General features: G+C 38.7%; 1 protein-coding gene across 2 annotated transcripts in view; it reads left to right on the forward strand.

Moving 5' to 3' along the window:
* Positions 1–18,163, forward strand: part of PTN (pleiotrophin) — a 106,668-nt gene extending 88,505 nt beyond the window's left edge. The window contains exon 5 of one of the 2 annotated variants that reach the window (XM_023514233.1): positions 17,414–18,163. In XM_023514233.1, the coding sequence (XP_023370001.1) occupies positions 17,414–17,466 (53 nt within the window). In that variant the 3' untranslated portion in view covers positions 17,467–18,163. Of the gene's footprint in view, positions 1–17,410 lie in introns of both variants that reach the window. The other variant, XM_003791592.2, reaches the window with a different exon arrangement.
* The last annotated feature ends 1,122 nt before the right edge of the window (positions 18,164–19,285 follow it).

Raw genomic sequence — 19,285 nt, forward strand, 5'->3', positions numbered from 1 at the left:
GAATTGAACTGGTGAATATTTCACCTTTTTACATTTTCCCAGCTAATAGTATCTAATGAAGGGTAAAAGTTTGTTTCAGGGTTTCAGCTTTAAAATTGGCAATAAAAACATCTCGAGTGGGTAGACAGATCTTAATTTTCATACGTCTAGATAAATTAAAGTCTATAATTAACTGAAAATGGGATTACTCTGTGTGAGGCCTATTCTATGAGTTTTAAACTCTCTGTTATGCAATTTTTAGGTCATTAAAATGAAGCCTTCTCTTTATGCATATCATATTTTTGTTAAAACTAACCAATCTTTTCCCTCTCGACAGTGGATGGTTTTATAAATGACGCTTTGACAGCAGACATTCTGTCCAAAGGATGATCTTACCACAGGAGTCAAGCCAGGGGGACGTGTCAGGCTGAGGATTTTCTTAATGGGACAGACACATGTTCTGTGACACATGTTTCATGATTTAAGTAAAACGTAACAAGTAGCATATGTGCGTTGTATATATTTCTGTTTTATTTTTTTGAAATATTGCTGAATGGATCTAAGGTAGTGGTTCTAAACCTTCCTAATGCCATGGCTCTTTAATACAGTTCCTGTGTGTCATGACCCAGAGGTTAAGAACCCCTGATCTAAAGTTTTTCCTTTATTGGTCTTTAGCCTTAAGATAGCTCATTTTCTTCTGATTAATGGAAAAGAAAATAATAATAAAATGGAATCTATATTATCATTATTTTGTTTCTGCTCTTATGCATCGCTGTAGGTGTCCTACATATATTAAATTATAGAGTCCTATATATCTTTGAAGGTAGCAATTTTTATAAGGGAAAATGAGGAACACTGGTTAATTCCTTTGCCCATCGCCCATTGCATATCTGTAATAACTGCCAGAGTGAAGATTTGGCTGATCTAAATTCATGTTTTCTTCTGGGCTCTGATGATTTTTCAGATAACTGCCAGATAACTGCCAGATATGCCCATCGCATATCTGTAATAACTGCCAAGATTTGGCTGATCTAAATTCATGTTTTCTTCTGGGCTCTGATGATTTTTCATTTAAATCACCCATGGTTAATATGAACCAACCTCCCCAGCTTTTATTTTCATTTGAAATAGGAAAAGGTGAACTGTGTAAAGCCTGATATTGAGAAACTGAGTGAAAGAAGAAATTTTCTATAACATTATTTCTAAAACTGTTTGGGAAGACATACAGTGGAACATAAGTTTCAGCGGGACAAGAACTTGGCCTAATCTGTTCTCTACTCTACCCGCATACACAGAATAAGGAGTACCACATAGTAAATGCAGAATAAATTTTCATGTAATAAAATAAATGCTAACTGGAAAAAGTCTTTGCATGCTAAATCCATCAAAGACTGGTGGAAATTAGAGTAAAGAAGTCATTTATCTCAACTTCTCTCAAAGAAATGCAATGATAAATTGTGTTCTTCCCCCATTCAGGGAAGGAATACATCATCAAGGCTTTCTCATTTTAATTCAGCACAGGAAGAGGATAGGGAGAAGTAGGGAACTCACTAATTTTGAATTGGACACTGGGATAGGAGCCCCTCTTCAATTAATTTAAGACTCAAAGCAAATCTGTGCAGTAAATTTTATGTATGCCACTTGCTCTATGAAAAAGCTTAGGCTGACAAAGTTTAAGCAACTTGCTGTAGGTTTCGCAGCTTGTAAGAGGTGGGCCCAGAATTCTAAATGAAAGTCAGACTGACACTAACGATCCATTGCCTTTTCAGCTGCACCATGATGCCTCTTAGTTATAAACTCATGAAACTCTTGTCATAGTAGATAAATCTTTCTGTCTAGCATCTTTAAGTGGTAGAGCTTTTGGGGACCTGCCTATTATGTGATCTAAGCCTCATGGAACAAACAAAGCCAAAAAAATCTATGACTTATCCACACCCACCCTGTTGGGTTCCAAGTTTTGTTCTCTCTTAATGTCGTGATTTTGGCTTATTTCAAACACAATTAGGAAAGGGCCTCTTTATAGCTGTCTGTTTGAAAATAAACAGAATTAGGGTATCATGGTATTGAGGAAATTCAGTAATTATTCAAATATAAGTTTAATTATAGTCATGAGTCACTTAATGAAGGGAATATTCCTGGTAAATACATCCTTATGTGATTTAGTCTTTGTGTGAACATTGTAGGGTATACTTATATAAACTTAGGTGGTGTAGCCCCCTGCACCCATAGGCGGTGGATGTGGTGTCCAGCCTTTGGATCCAAAGCTACAAACCTGAGTAATGCAGCCAACTATAACACAGCAGTAAAGTATTCAGGTATCTAAATGTATCTAAACATAGGAACGGCGCAGTAAAAATATGTCATCAAAGACAAAATGGTCCACCTGTATAGGGCATTTGCTATGAATGGAGTTTGCTAGACTGGAAGTTGCTCTGGGCGGGTCACTGAGAGTGAGTGCTGAGTGAATGTGAAGGGCTCGGACAGGACGCCGCGCACTGTGCTGGACTCATTAATACTGCACACTTAGGCTGCACTGACTGTATAAAAAAAGTTTTTCTTTCTTCAAGAAAATATCAGCCCTCACTTATTGTAACTGTTTTACTTCATGAACTTTTTTGTTTCTTACTTTTTGACTCCTTTGTAAAAAAAATAACTCAAACACTAACGCATCGTACAGCTGTACTGAGACATTTCTTTCTTTGTATCTTGATTTTTTTGAGCTGTTTTCCTATTTTTACATTTTTAAATTTTTCACTTTAAAAAAATTTTGTTAAAAACTAAGAAACAAGCATCGGCATTAGCCTGTACTAACACAGGGGCAGGATGCCCTGACCTCCACATCTACCTTCCTCCTCCACATCTTGTCCCACTGGAAGTTCTTCAGCCTCATAACACCCAGGCAGCATTAACTGTGTGATAACCATACCTAATTCTGGAATACCCCCAAAGAAACTGCTCGAGACTATCTTATGATTACCTTTTTTTTTTAACGAGTAGAGAAGCATATTATAACATAACAAGTAAAGGACAGACAGTAAATACATAAAGCAGTAACATTTATTTTCACTACTAAGTATTACATTCTGGGCCTAGTTGCATGTGCTGCCTTTTTCCATGGCTCCAGCACAGTAGGTTTGCTCCCGTCAGCACCGCAAACGTGAATAACATGTTGTTGGCTCAAAACATCAGTAAGTGATAGGGAGTTTTCGCCTCCATTATACCCTTATTGGACCACATCCTGCGTGTGATTCTGCATTGCCTAAACATTGTTATCTGTTACAGGACCAAATTTCATGTGATCTGGTCACTGAGCTCATAGCCAGAAAGCACCTTTTTTTCCTTTCACCGTAATTCTCATGAAATAGAAAATCAGGCTCCATTTTGTTTGCCTATTGGGGTTTTGTTTATTTCTTTGTTTTAGAGAACTCCTTTGCCTGCTTTCTGATCTCGTCTGTTCTGGAAAAGGATAATGGATTAATATGCAAACCACTTGGTTTTCAGTATGAAAAGGATGTTTTTTAGATCTTAGAAGGGGGCTTAAAGATGTTAGTAAGGCTGTGGGGATCCAGCCATAAATTGAGGGAAGGCTATAGAATATCTTTGTGACTTGATTACTGATAATAAGGCTAAAAGATTAAAAGACTTGTCTAGGAGGTGGGGGGAGGCTTAATGTCTAGAGGTGCCATACAAATGCCAGCATCTCACTTACTTTGATTAAAAATTGCCCTAAAAGTCATCACAGTACAGTCTAACAGCATTGCTTCTTGAGTTATAGAGAACTTCTTCTTAGTGCCACATCAATATTGTGCAAATTCTACACTTTAGTCTAAGTCCACAATTTTGATGATGTTGGTTATCAGTTTGGAAACACTTACTTGATGATGATCTTATGTGGCTTCCCCAAGTAATCTGAGGAAGCTGTCAGCCATCCACTTTGATATTACATACTGAGAGAGGAAGTATTGATCTTCTAATCAAGACATAGGAATTGAAGAATGTATCCTTGGAATGTGGGATGGAGGCAGTATTAGTCTAGGGAAGGATTGTTACTCGAGTGAAAGGCTGAATTTGCTTAACGATGACCAGACTTCAGCAGGGTGAATAGTTGTGCTGGACACTTGAGATTTTAATTTCTTAGGAAAAGAGGTTAAGAACTTAATTAAGATTAATTTAATTAATTAGAACCATGTATCTGTCAGGGTTTTTAGATATAGCAAGATCCACTCTAAGCTAGTTAAACAGAAAGAGGTTTATTCAAGGTATTATATAGTTCAAAGACTCTCCAGGAGGGCTGGAGAATCTGGCTGGGACACTGCATGGCCAGGAATAATGCAGCCAAAGGCAACAGATCCAGGAGAAATGTCTCATCACACCACATGTTACTTGTCTGGCAGAAATCCTTCTGCTGAAATTTCCCACTGCTCAGCATATATAATGCTAATAATTGAACCCTGGAAATTCCACCAGAACCATCCCTGCAAAACCAGAGACTTCTATCTCCTTTCTCGTGGGAATATTCATTCTCCTCAAATTTGGAACCTACTTGCAGTTTTTCACATCTTCCTCCCTACCTCCTTTAGGTGCTTGAGAGAAACCAAGTCTCATAGCACAACCCTGCTGCAAGGGAGTCTGGGAAATGTGTCTGCCCCTTTCCAGACTCTACCCCTTGATGCAAGAAGGGAAATTGAACGGGTCTGGAATCAGTGTGTTGAGCTAATCTGCCACTAATTGCGCTGGAATGTTGGACTGTGGTGGAGGGCTCATTGGACTCTCCCCTCTCCCCTGTAGAATTGATGCTCCGTAGAGGAAATGTTGGGACAGTCACTACCCCATATAGAGGGTAAGGTCTCTCCTCTTTGGAGCTACCAGCACCCCCCACACATACCATTGTACAAGGGCAATTGATCTGTAAACCCTGAGGAAAGTTGGAAATGAGGGTCAGTCTCTTTCAATATTACTGCATAAAATGTCAGAGTAGAGAGTTCTTCAAGGGGCAAATAGCTCTTTTCCAAGCCATGAATGTTTCTCAGTGGTGCCTGTAGAGGATGGGCACACTGAGGAATTAGAAGATGGCTGGGACAAGAGGGGCAGCCAGGATGGCCCTTTGGTCCCACCTGTGGGAGTGGTGTAGCCCCGTGGAGCAGGCTTCTGTAGCTGTGTCTAGAGTGCAGATCACGTTTGTGGGGGAGGCTCCTTTAAGAGCTGAGATTTTCCTTGGGGCCACTGGTCATACTGCCCAATGATCATCTTGGCTTATTGTCTACCTGGCAATTATTATTAGCTGTTCCTTTTTAAAAATAAAAAATAATAAGGTGCACAATGAGGAATATTGTCAAGATCCTTTTGGTACTGATGAGCTGATATGGTGTTCATATCTGCCTCAAGTTTGTCTGGACGAGGGACATTTTCAAATGATTTCTGTAACAGGCAGAGGTGGGAGCACATGGAGGGGTGACTGCACTACAGGAGGTTCTGGGAACAAATGTCAGTCCCCCCTGCTGTCCATACCCATCCACACTCTGCTATTACCAGATCCTTGTTAACTTTCCCTGTTCATGATAACCCCAATTGCTTAACTTTTTTCTTTTCAGCTATTTCGGAAAGTTTTGCCATCTTGCTGCTCTTTTTTGGAAAGTTGCCTAGCCCTCTGTTAGGTTTGACAATTCATCTTTAAAGATCAAAAGGACGGCGACTGTTTAAGTGCAAGACTCAACTGTGTGCAGGACACAGCTTTTGGCAGCTGATTATTAAATGGGAAAATGGGGTCAGTAAAGTGATATTCCCAGCATTCTCAATTCTCTCTCCTGCTAAATAGATTCTTTTGTTAGTTCTTTTAAAGATAAAAGAAGTTCGCCCAACACTTCTTTCTGTGTTCTGGGCTCTGACATCCTTTAGGAATGAGCATGGCAACAATGTGTGGATGGGCTTTGCTAGACTGGGAGACTTTTAACTGTGTTGAGAGAGGTGAAGGGGCAGAATCCCACTACAGGCTCGCCTGGGCCGGCTCCCTCCCCACAGAGACCTCCTGACAAGGCTGATGATTACTGCCCTTGCATTTGACCAGAAGAGACAGCACGGGGTGCCTTGTGGGAATTCTCTTCCCCTTGATCAGAGGGAAACATTTCAACTCAATTTGGTCTCAAGAGCTTTACTTCTTTTTTGTTCTGCTTGGAGAAATGTCTTTTTACACCCATTATATTTTATCTCGTATCCAGGCTATTGAACTTGAAGTGGGCAGACCTAATTCTGCCCTTAGAATGGTATCTGTTTTGTCTTCTCTAAATTGGAGTTGACAATGAGTACATGAATAGCATCATTGTAAAGACGAAATGAAGTAGGTAAAAATGGTTGGTAAATGTGTGTTTTTACATATATTTCCTTCCTTCCAGTTGAATTTCTTGAAGAGCTTGTTTCTCTCAGTGCCTTTTCAGGTAAAAGGAGAATAATGGTGATCACGGTAATAGTAAATAGAGGTTGTATTTGTTGAGAGCTTAGTGTGTTTTGAGTAAGGTATAGTATATTATTCACTCATGGCGTCCTTTAATATTCACAAAAACCCAATGGAATAGTCACTGGTATCATCCCAATTTTGCATACAAGGAAACTGAGCCTTTAGACAAATGAGATGCCCAGCATAGGTTACAAAGCTAGTAAGTGGTGGTGAGGGGTCGGGACTTGAATGCAAGGCAGTCTGACTTTAGATCTCTCGTGCTAACACACAGCACTGCTTTCCCCTGCATCTGTACCGCCTCTATGTGTGTTTCTTATCTAAAAAGGTAATGAATTTCAGACCTATGCTGACTCCCTAGTGGGGAGTCTTGCTCGTGTACCTGGTGGGCTCTTTTCTGATCTTGCTCCTGACATTCTTGCAGGCTCGGCCCAGATAGAGGAAACTCCCGGAGACAGCTGAGTGGGCTGTGATTTCTTTTGTGTCTCTTGCCCTGCACTTTCTTCATATATTCCTATTCTTTCTGTGAAACCATGTTCATGCAGCAAACTTTTATTGAGCAGGTGTTATATTCTAGAGTTAGCACTAGAGATTAAAGAATGGCCTTAATTGTCTTCGAGTGCATTAGGAGAAGCCGAGAGATGAATCTCAATGTTCCACGCAAAGTGACAAATGATATGGAAAAGAGAAATGGAGATTCCTTTGGCATCATTTCTAATTCGTTTGTTTATTTACAAAATCCACTGTGAGCCTGCAAAGGAGTACATAGTATGCTAATTGCTAGTGATTAGGCAAACACATTCCCTTCCCTCTTGCTGCTATTTTCAAACCATACTGGTGGTGGGTGGACAATGAAGACGAAAAGAAGTAAATAATAATTAAAATGGGAAGTACGTATTGAAATAAGTGATTTTAAAAATTAAACAGAGTCAAGTGATAGTAAATGGGAGACAGTAGATTAGACAGAGTGACCAGGAAAACCATCCTCAAGAAGTTAACTTTTAACTTGGTCTTGAAGAGAGAGAAGGAGTTAGCCATACTAGTGCTCTGAATTAATGAAGTTCAAAGTCCTTGAGGCCAAAAAGTGTTTGTTTTCTGCAAGGAGAAGAAAACATATGAGTGTTAAAACTTGAAAGTGTTCTCTTTCTGAGCATTAAGTCACTGCCTTCGGTAAGAGGCATCGTCGTTCCGCTGGTAATGTGTTCATTATGCTCTGACTGCAAATCCACCTCTCCGGACAAGGAAAACTTTTGTAAGTCACATGTTATTCACCTTTGAAAATTACTAAGTCTCGTGGTTTCTAGTCTACAAGAGAAACTCAGTGAAGAATACTGATTTTAATAAATGGATGGATGAATGAATGAGGTATTCAACTAAATTGTCTTGGTCTGGCTCACTACGGCACATCATTCATTCATCGGCTTCAAAAATGTACAGAGAAATCACCGTGAAAGCACAATGAGCTCACCTGGAGGAGTCACTGGGTGTTTTACTCCCGTCTCTATTAAGGAATTTTTGGCCCTAATTGCCAGGGCATATGTGAGAACTAGGAACTATAAATATTTGTAGTGCTCACTTCACACTGTGAGTCTGCTTTCATCTCCGTGGGTAAATTCCAAGCTCAGAGGCTCATTAGCTGTGCACACACAAAACAGCTATATAATAATTAGTATTAAGGGAGGCTGCCTGATAGAACAATGTTCACATTAATTAGTCACTGGGTTGAGAGACCTGCTTTTTCTTTGCCTCCTGAAGCTTATGCATTTTTCCCTTCTAATGTCTGACTTGAGAATTTCTAGTTGTGTTGAAAGATGTTGCTATTGACATTTATTGAGCCTTGTAAAAGCAACTCCTATTTATTATTTATGATATGACAGACATTATGCTAATCCACTAGAATGCATTGTCTCACATAATCCTCACAGCTGCTTAAAGGAGTTTTATTCAAATTTTGCAAACTAGAACACTAAGGTTGCCACTTGCACAAGGTCACTCAGCCAGTTGGTGGTCAGACTTGAACTTGAAGTCAGGACAATATCGTTCCAGAGTCCTTTTCTATTATACATAGTACAAAGTATCCAAACCAAGCCCTCCCTGAAGGACTGATTTCAGTATTCTGAAAGAAATTAATCATTTGTTTTTGTTTCTTAAAACACTAATACAAACATATAGTATTTGGGGATACATATGGTTGAGTCCTGTCTGACAATCTCTAGGCCAAGCTTGTCTTTGCATAATAATTGCATTATAAGCAAATGATCAATTTTAGTGCTGCATTTCCCAAGCTGGAGTCCTTTAACATGGCTACAATCCTTGAGAGTAAGAAAGAGCAGTGCAAGGCATCTTGTTACTCCCATTGACCTCCCAGGCTGGATGGATGCCATGCGGGATTCAGGATTGTTTTCTCTCCCCTGTGACATACACAGTGCCTCTGGTCCTACACCATGTTTCTGAGCCATAGCTATCCCGGTGACAGGCACTGCCAGTGGGAATGCTTGGCACACTCCCAGTGACTCCACCCAGCTCAGCATTGATGCAAAGCCTCCGGGAAACCACAGGGAAATTGCAGCAGGCTGTCTGTTGCTCAGCACACAGAAGCTATGAAAAAAAAAAAAGATTTTTCTAGGAGTAAATGATATTTGTAGAACAGCTTATCAGCAATCCAAAAGGCAAGAAGCATGCACAAATCTGGTGTCTTGGTGCTCGTGTACGTAGGCGGCAAGACCCAGGATATTTGCTTGAGGTTAATGCATCCACAGCACTCTTTCTTGCAAGGCTTTAGAAGTCGTTTTCATTCTACATAAAATAGAAAACATTATTTTCAGATCTTTACGCTGATGCACAGGAAGAATGAATTAAGCTGCGATGAAGACTGCTGGGAAAAAATCCTTTGGGGATGGGGGGAAGGATTCATGCAATGAACACTTGTGAAACCATTAATAAGCATAAATCCTATAGTACTCAGTACTAAAGTCACATCCTTAAATAATTTAAAATTTAAAATTTTAATTTTGGAGGACAAATAAGAAAATAAGGGAAGGGCTCAGCTATAACGTGGACTTGACTTGACAAAGGCAAACAATGTAACCTAATCATCTGTACCCCGATGTTACTCCGCAATTAAAAAATTTAAAAATGACAGTGAACTCAAACATATTTTGTACTTCTGTAGCTAAGGAGGATACTCTGAAAAGTATATCAAAGTGAAATGTAGACTGAGATCTAATTCATGGATGTATTAGTTTGCTAGGGGTACCCTGCCCAAAGTCCCACAGATTCGCTAGCTTAGACAGAAACTTACTTTCTCACGGCTCTGGAGGGTAGAAGCCTGAGATAGAGAGGCTGGCGGGGCTGAGGCCTCTCTCCCGGGCTGGTAGATGGAGAAGTCCTTCTGTCCTCGCTGTACGGGTCTGTGTTCAAATTGCTTCTTTTCCGAAAAGCACCGGTGAGTTGCTTTGAAAAAATAACTGACATATCTGAAACTTTTATTAATTTTTTTCTGTGTGGTTAGTGAAATAATTTCCTCATCTCCCCAAATAAATCTTCACTTAAAACTGCATTATTCACCAGCGCTTTCACAGCTGAACTTCCTAGTTTGAGGAGATGCAGCCACCTGCTGAACCACCTCCAACTGAATGGGGGCAAAGCAGGCATTCCTGAAAGGGTGCAGACGTACTGTGTTTAGTCTACGGATGGACACAGATGTATACTGTCTTTTATTAAGATATACTTGACGGCAGAAAGCAAATGTGTAGAAGAGCAGGTATTTAACCCCGGGAAGGAGAGAGTTGATGAGTGAAAAGGAAGGTGAACATATAGGGAAAGAATAGTCTAGAGACAAAGGATATCGGCACAGTCCTGTGCGTGTATGAATGTGTGTGTGTGTGTGTGTGTGTGTGTATGTGTGTATGAATTCCGCACATGGTGCAATAAATAAATGCACTGGTCCTCAAAGGATGAAGTAAAGCAAGTGGTGCAAATGAGAAATCAAAGAAGAGAGAACAAAATTATCACCTAAGTAATGGACTGAACTCTCCATGTTCAAAATATTTTGAGAAAATTTTTAAAAGATTATACTTTTAATTTTTAAATAGATGGAAATGTCTTGCTGTATTGTACCACTTAATATATGCTGCTCTAATTTAAGTGGAGATATTTGGCAATCGAGTGAATGGTGCCATGTTAGGAAGCCCAGCTGATGAGTACCTGGATTCTAATACCGGGATCACTGTGCTGTTCAGTCCAAGTCGGCAGAGCTTTGTTATCCACGCTGACACACAGCTGGCTTAGGTGTTTCTAGGGATTAGGTGTTTCTAGGTGTCTAAGAAGCTATTTCTTAAGCACGAGTGAGTCACTTCAAATAGGTTCACAGAGCATTAAAAGGCTCTTGGTGCCAGCCGGGCTGTTGCACGTCCTGACATTGTGACAGTGCTGTTTGACAGTGATATTATCCTTTTCTTTTAATGAGTTCTTGGGATTCCTTAAACCAGGCTCCAAAAGTGAACTTTCAGCTGTGTTGACTCAGGCCTCCTGCTGCGCCTGTCTCAGAACCTTGGAATCTGCACCGGCACTTCTGAGTGTTTTTATCTTCCTTCTAATATAAATTCTACTTCTTAGAAGGACTGAATCTCACATTACTATTCTAATCGATATTTCTTTCCATTGCTTTAATGACCCAAAGCCGCTTTATTTAAGTCAGTAGCAAGAAGAGACTGACTCGCTTTAGTTAAAACCTGGGATCTCCTTAATCCTCAAACATTTCATCCGCTAATTTCTTTTTCAGTTTTTCTGTACACACAGCAGTGGGCCTTCTAAAAATAAGTGGTCGAAGCATTAACTTTCACTAAGAAAACTGGATAAAATTATTCCAGAATTCTCAACTCTTTTGCTTTTGGAAAAATGTCTTCCCTCAAAGTCTTTGAATAATTTTTAAATTGATGTTATTCTCTCAATTCCACCTCTCTCCCAGATTTCCTAATATTGAAAATGGGAGTGGATGTTCACTTATATCAACGACTTGGTAGTCCTGGTCCTAAAGGGACTATCAACAGACAGAAAAAAGGATGACACATGTGGTCTGATTACTTGCCTTTCGTAAATTTGCTGTGATAAACTCTCATATAAATTTTGATAAAAAATTAAGTTACTACCTCCTTTCAGGGAGGTAATTTGTCAATATGTATCTGGAGCTTTAAAAGTTCCTCACCTTCCATTTAGCAAATCCTCTTTTGATAATCTAAACTAAGGCAAGATTTAAATATGCAATGATGATTTGTGAACAAACACAGCACCCCATCATCATTTATAACAAGAATCTAGAACAATTCAACTGGCCCACCTAAAGGAAAGGATGTGAAGAATATGGAATAGAATGACTTAAAGGAATCCTGTGTGGTCGGTTGCAACGTATATGCAGTGGCATGGGAAATAGATTCAGTTCAGTTTTTAGTACAAAATAATATACCTACTGTCAATATATCCCTAAGTAAAGTCGTACAAGAAAAACATAAATAGAACTCCCTATTGTTAAAACATTGTTTCTATATTGTGAAATGATGGTTATTTACCTTTTTATATACATAGGTATACATATAATATTTATTTTCTGTAATATTTTTAAAATCAAAAAAGTAATTAATATTTTTCAGGAAGAAAGAAATAACTCAAAGGGGATAAACTCTCTTTGGCTATTAAGCTAAATGTACTGTGGATAAAATTTTGAATTTTCTAAATAGTAGCCTGAATCTTACACTTTTTCTCCCTAGTAATTCATTCTCCCAGTGGATGCTGAATCTTTTCTATCACATGCTTCTGGAATGTAGTAAATTAGCAACAAATAGACCTAGAAACCGCAAAATAGCTCCCACATACCTATGACCTTTGGCATAAATGCAGGAGAACCTCCATTGTTGACCACCTCCCTACATTGACCACCTTCTTAAGTTGACTCGAGGCCTTGTTCCTTATGTCAACCACCTCTGCATGTTGACCAGTTTGTTACAGCTCCTTGGGTGGTCAACGTTCAGAGATTCTACTATGTGTGCTCTCAGAGAACTTTGCAATTTCAGAAGGGTCACCCACACATCAATCTTAAAAAGCTGATTTGTAATGTCAGCTCTAGGAGGACAGAATTGTGTGCTGTTCATCGTTACACATCTTTATACAATTGTGTCTTGCTCATCTATCTTTATACATCTAGAACAGTGCCTGATAGATAGCAAGTATGAATTGCACATGTGCTAAATGAAGACATGAATGTTTTTTGAGCAGTAGTGGTAAAATGGTCATAATCTCACATAGTACTCACAGTGGTCCTACGAGTAGGATACAGGTTTTATTATCCCGGGTTCATAGGAAACAGAGGCAGAATGATTGAGTTGCCCGACATCACAGGTCTGGTAAGTAGCAGACATTAATGTGAACCACTTGTTTAGGTTAGCACTTTGTTCTCAGTGTGATCCTAACAAAACTCCGTTGTCCCCTCATTGTCTCACTGAACCAAAGGACCCTGATGCCACTTACTACATTAGTGTTCATCAAGTTTATTTTTTTTTAATTCAGAACAGAAAGAAAGTGGGGCTCAGAACTTACTGTAGCCTGATTCACATTAATTCCTACTCTCTTCTCATTGTCTGTCTTCTTCCCTATCAGCAGTTGCTATGCATTGAAAGAATTTTCTTGGCTAAATTTTGAATTTTCTAAATAGTAGCCTGAATCTATTCTAGAATATTTTTCTTCCCTTAGGAAACTCTTAGGACTTTCTGAACACTTTCAAACATATCTTAAACAAAACAATCTATTCTTATTCAAATAATACAAAGTTTTCCACAACAGCCATCTTCTCTCATCTTCATATCCCAATTATTATGAGTACTATCTTCTATCAACTCATAAACAGGCCAAAGAAAAGATGAATGTTTGCAAACCCGGGAGGTTAAAACAATCAAAAGGGCACAGCTGTGATTCCAGTGCAGTGATGTCCCCTTAGGAATCCAACAAGGCACCTCTCAGGCAGGTGCCTCTACTGTCACATTTTGCCAGTGGCTCCTTCTCTATTTGCATCATTTCTGCTTTGCTATCTCATTCGAGGAGGGGAAGAGGGACATGTATCTTGGAGTGTCACTTGATGTGTACCATGTGTATATTTCCTGCCCTAGTTTTCACTCTATTAAGTGTGAACTAAAAATACCCTGTTGTTTCACATCAGTGTGGGGATCCTACTGGTGCCCCAAACGTTCTGGAGTACCTGAGATATGGCTTTCCCCTGTGATACCACCAGGACGGTGTGTACACCTCTTGCTCCCTATAAACATTTCTCTCACTGTAACCTTGAAAGGCTATTAAAATGGGACACAAGTTTTACTTACAGAGTTCATTCATCCCTCCACTTTAAAGGCAAGATAAAGTGTTAAGAAATCTGGGTAAATATCTTATATATACATTTATAATGTTCTTCTTTGTAAAATATTTACTCTAAATATTTATTTCTAAAGATAGACTGAAATGTGGCAAGATTCTGATTACATTTCTCCTCCTACTGTCCTTGAGAGATACTGGTTTCCCGTACAGTCAGAGCTGACTCTTTATTTCCCATTCAAGTCTTCCTTTATCTACTCTGCATGCAACAAGTATTTCATGAGCACATGTCAGGTAGGAGGCATTGAAAAATACAGATGTAAAAGATAAAAGATAGATTTGGTCTCTACTCTCATAGGAAGAGGAAGATGTCTATTAAATAATTAAGGACAAAAGGGAAAGTTCAATTCTAATTTTGGTAAATACAATGACAGACACGATGGGAGTGTCTAGGAATGGAACCTGCTTAGTCTGGGAGTTCTGGGAGGGCTCCCCTGAGGAAGTAAAACTGAGGCTAACATCTTAAGGAGGAGCAGGTGTTTGTTGAGCAAAGTTGGGGTAGCAGGAGGAAAAACACTCACGCTCTGGCAGAGAGAACATAATGTGGAAGATAGAAAGATACAAAGAAAATTTAAGGAACCTCCATAAGACAGACAGATGGGAGAAATGTGCTCTTGCCATGCTACGGGTCTGTTTATCTCACTACAGATTTACTCATCAGCTATTATGCACAAGGCACCGTGCTATGTGCTGGAGGTACAGCAGGAGGCAGAGATTCTGCCTTCCCACAGCTTCTACTATGGTGGCAATTACAATACTAGGGGTGGGTTTTCTCATGAGAGAAGTAAAGGAAAAAGGCTTCTGACTCAAGCAGAGGAGTCAACAAACTAGAAGTCATGTCAAAGATGGGGCCTGAAGGCGGGAGGCATTGGCCAGACAAAGGTAGTAGTGAAACTGTGGGAAGGAAGAGTAGGGTTGAAGATCAAAGAGGAGAGAGAGAGAGCAAGGGAGGGATGCAGGGAGGGAGGAAGAGAGAGAAACGTTCTTGGGGGAACTGAAATAAACACAAGTGTGAAGACTGAAAGAAAATGAGGTGATTTAAATGTTTTTCTTTCTTTATCTATTACATAAGGGAGCTAGTTTGAGTTCTTTCTAGATCATAGATTTACTGTGGTCTTTAAAAACCTTTGTGTACACTAAGTAAAAATTGAGAGGTTGTTAACAAGCTCTTCAAGCCACAGAGAGAAGCAGTGGCAAAGTTTCATTTATTCTATTGGTTAAATATACATAAAAGTGAGAAAAAACTTCTTTACATTAGAAGCAATATTACTGACCTGATTTTATTTATTTGTGAAAATTCAGACACTTTTGTGAGAAATCAAACTGACCTTTTTGCAAATGCAAATTATTACCTCTTTCCATTCCTTTTTACTGAAGCTTGAACTCAGAGTGGATGGAGGTGTACAGTGTGGGTATGTGGTGCTATGATGACCTGCCGGTAGTGACAGGAAAACCAGTCGATTAGCATGGCACAAATTAATAGGCCAGTGATAGATTTCCTGGTATTTGGAAAGTTGTCAATTTAGTAAATAAAAAATATGTGTCTGGTTCTGGTAATAGAGAAACGGTGTGCTCTTATCTTTACCAAAGGGAATTTGGGAAAAGATTCCTATTCCTAAAGTATTCCTTGAAATAGACAACCTATGTTAGCTAGATAAAAGTGTCCAATATTCAGAACAACTTCAATTTTTATGAAATTAATGTATACGAAACCTGATTAGTACGGCATCTTCTCAGATTGATGTCTGAAATAGGGACACACTAGCTAAAACAACAAAATTACTGCTGCAGTCATCTCCACTACTGAAGAGCTAGAAGATTATAAAGTACTGGAGATTCCCAGGTGAGGACTATGAGGAAACTGAGACAACAGAAGTCAGAGTTAGGTCTCAATTGACATCCTGAATTATTCCCTGGGGATACCCTCTTAACATACAGCTGTTGCTTAAAATGTGAACCAAAGTCTGGGAATTATTAAAAGTTCACACGCTGACTATGTATTCAGGCATTGAATAGAATACCGTCTTTGACTTTACAGCTATCTTTGACTTTACAAGTTATCTTTGAATTGGAAATTCTGGTTATATCTCCCGTCATAGTTTGAAAGAAAGAGACAGTTATAAAAACAAGATTGAATCATTTCATACAGAAACAAGAAAGCTGAGTACAGGCGTGAACAGAATGAATAAGTTTGTGGGCAACGATTTAGCAAGAACTGGGAAGCTGCTGACCCTATTGCCTACGATACATCCTGAAGCTCGAGTAAAGAAAACTTAGGACAATTACACTGACCAGAAACACTACTTTGCCAAGTGCATAATGGACTTTGGGACTTAGTTTAACAGGTGATGAGAATAGTATATGAGAAGGGAAAAGTTTCCAGCTCTGTTTGCATATGTGTGGTGGGCATCGTATCAGGTCTTCTCTCATTGTAAGTCCTAGGGCCTCCTGCACACAGGCTCCACGCTCCAGTAAACAATGCCTTCTTTCTTATTAGTCATTGTTTTTGTCCTGGTGATCCTGTATTGCTTAGTATATTCATTGTCCTGCTCAGTAAGTATGTCTTGGTGATGATAAAAAATGTTAATTATACAGATTCATGACATCTTGTTCTTAGTTTGTTATGACACTCATGATAACTGATGACTATTATTAAGTACATTCTATTGTATTATGTTCTGTTCTCAGTGGGTTTTACGCAACTCTTTTTATTTGGACACAAATAAATACTATCATATGATGGGGTGCTATCCATATGCCCATTTAAAAGTGAGTGATCTGAAACATGAATACGTTTAGTAGCTTCCCCGAAGTCTTATATCAACTTAGTGGTGCAGCCAGAGCTTACACCTGGGCAGTCTGGCCCAGAGCCTCTACGTAACCAATAATGTTTCTACCACTCCTGTCAACAAAAGGGGAACATGGTGTAGGAGTATTTAACAATATTTTCTCCCTTCCTTGCCCAGCAATTCTCCCATCTTTGGAGCCACAGTGAATGTGTCCTGTTCTATGTTGTATCATCTAGCTAGGAAAACAGAGGCAGCAAGATGATTGAATGAAAAGGAAGGTGTCTTTAACTTAGATCCTCAGCGTTTTACTTATTTAGTTTAGTCCAGGTTGGCATATTCCATTTACTTTACCCAAGATGAGGAGTCCCTCCCCTGAGCATGACCTGGACATTCTCTAGGAAATGCCTGCTATGTTGCAATATTCTAAGTAGGTCTCCAGGGCAATCTGCATATCAAATGAAGGCACCCAGTATAAGACCACGCATTCTGTGTAGGTATCTACACAGAAAGTAGTCTGGGTTCTTGCCTACTTTCACAGGTTCTCGGGTTCTCTTTTAACACACACACACACACGTGCACACACACACGCACGCACACACACACACTGTTGTTTCTTAGCTTAACCAAGACAACTGCCAAGAGCAAGCAACTTATCTCTTGATCTAATCTTTCCATTCCTGGCCAAAGATTAAAAACATGGCTATTTATTCCCTAAAGCTTAGTACCTTAACACTTATTTTTCTCTTTCTCTCTCTCTTTTTTTTTTTTTTAATCACAGCAGAATCCAAGAAGAAGAAAAAGGAAGGCAAGAAGCAGGAGAAGATGCTGGACTGAAAGACGCCACCGTTTGTGGAGCATAAGAAGGACATCAGCAAGAGGATCAATTAACTATTGCATTTATACCTACTGTAGGCTTTTTATTCAAGAATTATCTATAGCTAAGTACACAATAGGCAAAAACAAAGAAAAGAAAATTTTTGTAGTAGCATTTTTTAAATGTATACCATAGTACCACTAGGGGCTTATAATAAAGGACTGTAATCCTATTTAGGAAGTTGACTTATAGTACATGATAAATGATAGACAATGGAGGTAAGTTTTTTGAAGCTATATGATATTTTACTTTTCTTTTTTTTATTTTACTTTTTTTTTTCTTTTGACAGCAATTTAAATGTTATGACCATGTAAACTACTTTTCTTGTTAGGTACATTTTTTTCACCTAGAATTTTTTTCCCAATTGAAAAAAATATATATACTAAACAAAGCAGCAATAAAATGTAATCACTCTATTTGAGAAAATTATCTTGTTTTCTGCCAATGGATTTTTTTTTTCAAGTACTTAATAAGATAGTGGTTTTGGGGAGGGGGAGGTGAAGCATGTCCTAGTTTAATGTTGATTTTTTTTTTTAAACTAAAGCATTAAAACATGAAAGTTTTCCACTTAGGAGAAATATTTGTTTTCTTGATGAAATATTTTCCCATCAGAGGAAAAAAATACTAGGAGAATAAATCAAGGCAATGCTGAAAAAATAGTTGCTTTTGTGTCTAATAATTTGATAGTGTAATCTCCCTCCCTTTGTCACCTACTCACTCATTCAACCTAAAAGCACCGAGAAGTTTTCATACAAACTAGTTCAATGACTCTTGGATATGAATATTGTACAGAGTTGTTCGTATGTTTCTTTGCTTGTGCTCTCTATCAGTATTCAGTAGGTTAGACCCTGGTGCTGCTGAATTAAACAAAAATCCCAAAGGAGTCTAAGGAGTGATAAAATAGAAAAATGCCCTTCTTAACATTGAGTTAAGTTTGGGCTGGTACAAGTCTGACTCGGGCTCATAGTAACAACATGTAAAGTTATAGTTTATGTTTAATTTACATAAACTAATAATTTCCATTTTGTTTTATACCATGACTGCTAACTATCCATACAACTTTCTTATCTCCTGGACTCTAAGCATGGTCTTTAGGTAAACAAGTCTGTGTTTCTGTTATTCCGAGAAATAAAGTCTCAGGAAATTAGCTGGGATTAGCTTCAAAGTATTTCATTTGACATAGTCACCTCACATTCTAAAGGGACAAGACTCAATTAATAAACACCTATCCACAGAGGTAATTGTAAATCCATTTTTAAAAATGATGGTTTGAATGTACCCTGGGTTAGCTCTAAAGTAGATAATTACATACTGTTCTCATGATGTGGCCAAGAGTCTTGGCCGAGAAACTACTTTAGCCATCTAGTCTAAGACTCTACTTTTGCCAGGTATGCTGAGTGGGTCCATTTCTCCCCTTTAAGTCAAAGCCAATTGCCATTAGGTAATAGAAAAAGAGATGAACTTCAAGGCATTTGATGGATGGGTGCTTAATAAAAACAGAGTACTGTGTAACAGTACATGAATAGTAAATGAAATCCCTTTACCAGCTGACCATAATAGCAAAAAGTACCCATCTTACAAGGGTACATGTGAAAGTTACTAGATGTAGAATATAAATGTCTTAACACAATAACTAAGAAAATGCTGCATAGGCTATGTTGACCAGTTTGATGAAAGCATTTCAAATTGTGTGTAAAACCAGCACATTGTATCCCATGATTGCATTAATATACACAACTATGATTTAATAAAAAATAAAGAGAATAAAAAAGCACCTGT

This window comes from Otolemur garnettii, unplaced genomic scaffold, assembly GCF_000181295.1.
Source record: "Otolemur garnettii isolate 467f Iridium unplaced genomic scaffold, OtoGar3 scaffold00049, whole genome shotgun sequence".
NCBI lineage: Eukaryota > Metazoa > Chordata > Mammalia > Primates > Galagidae > Otolemur > Otolemur garnettii.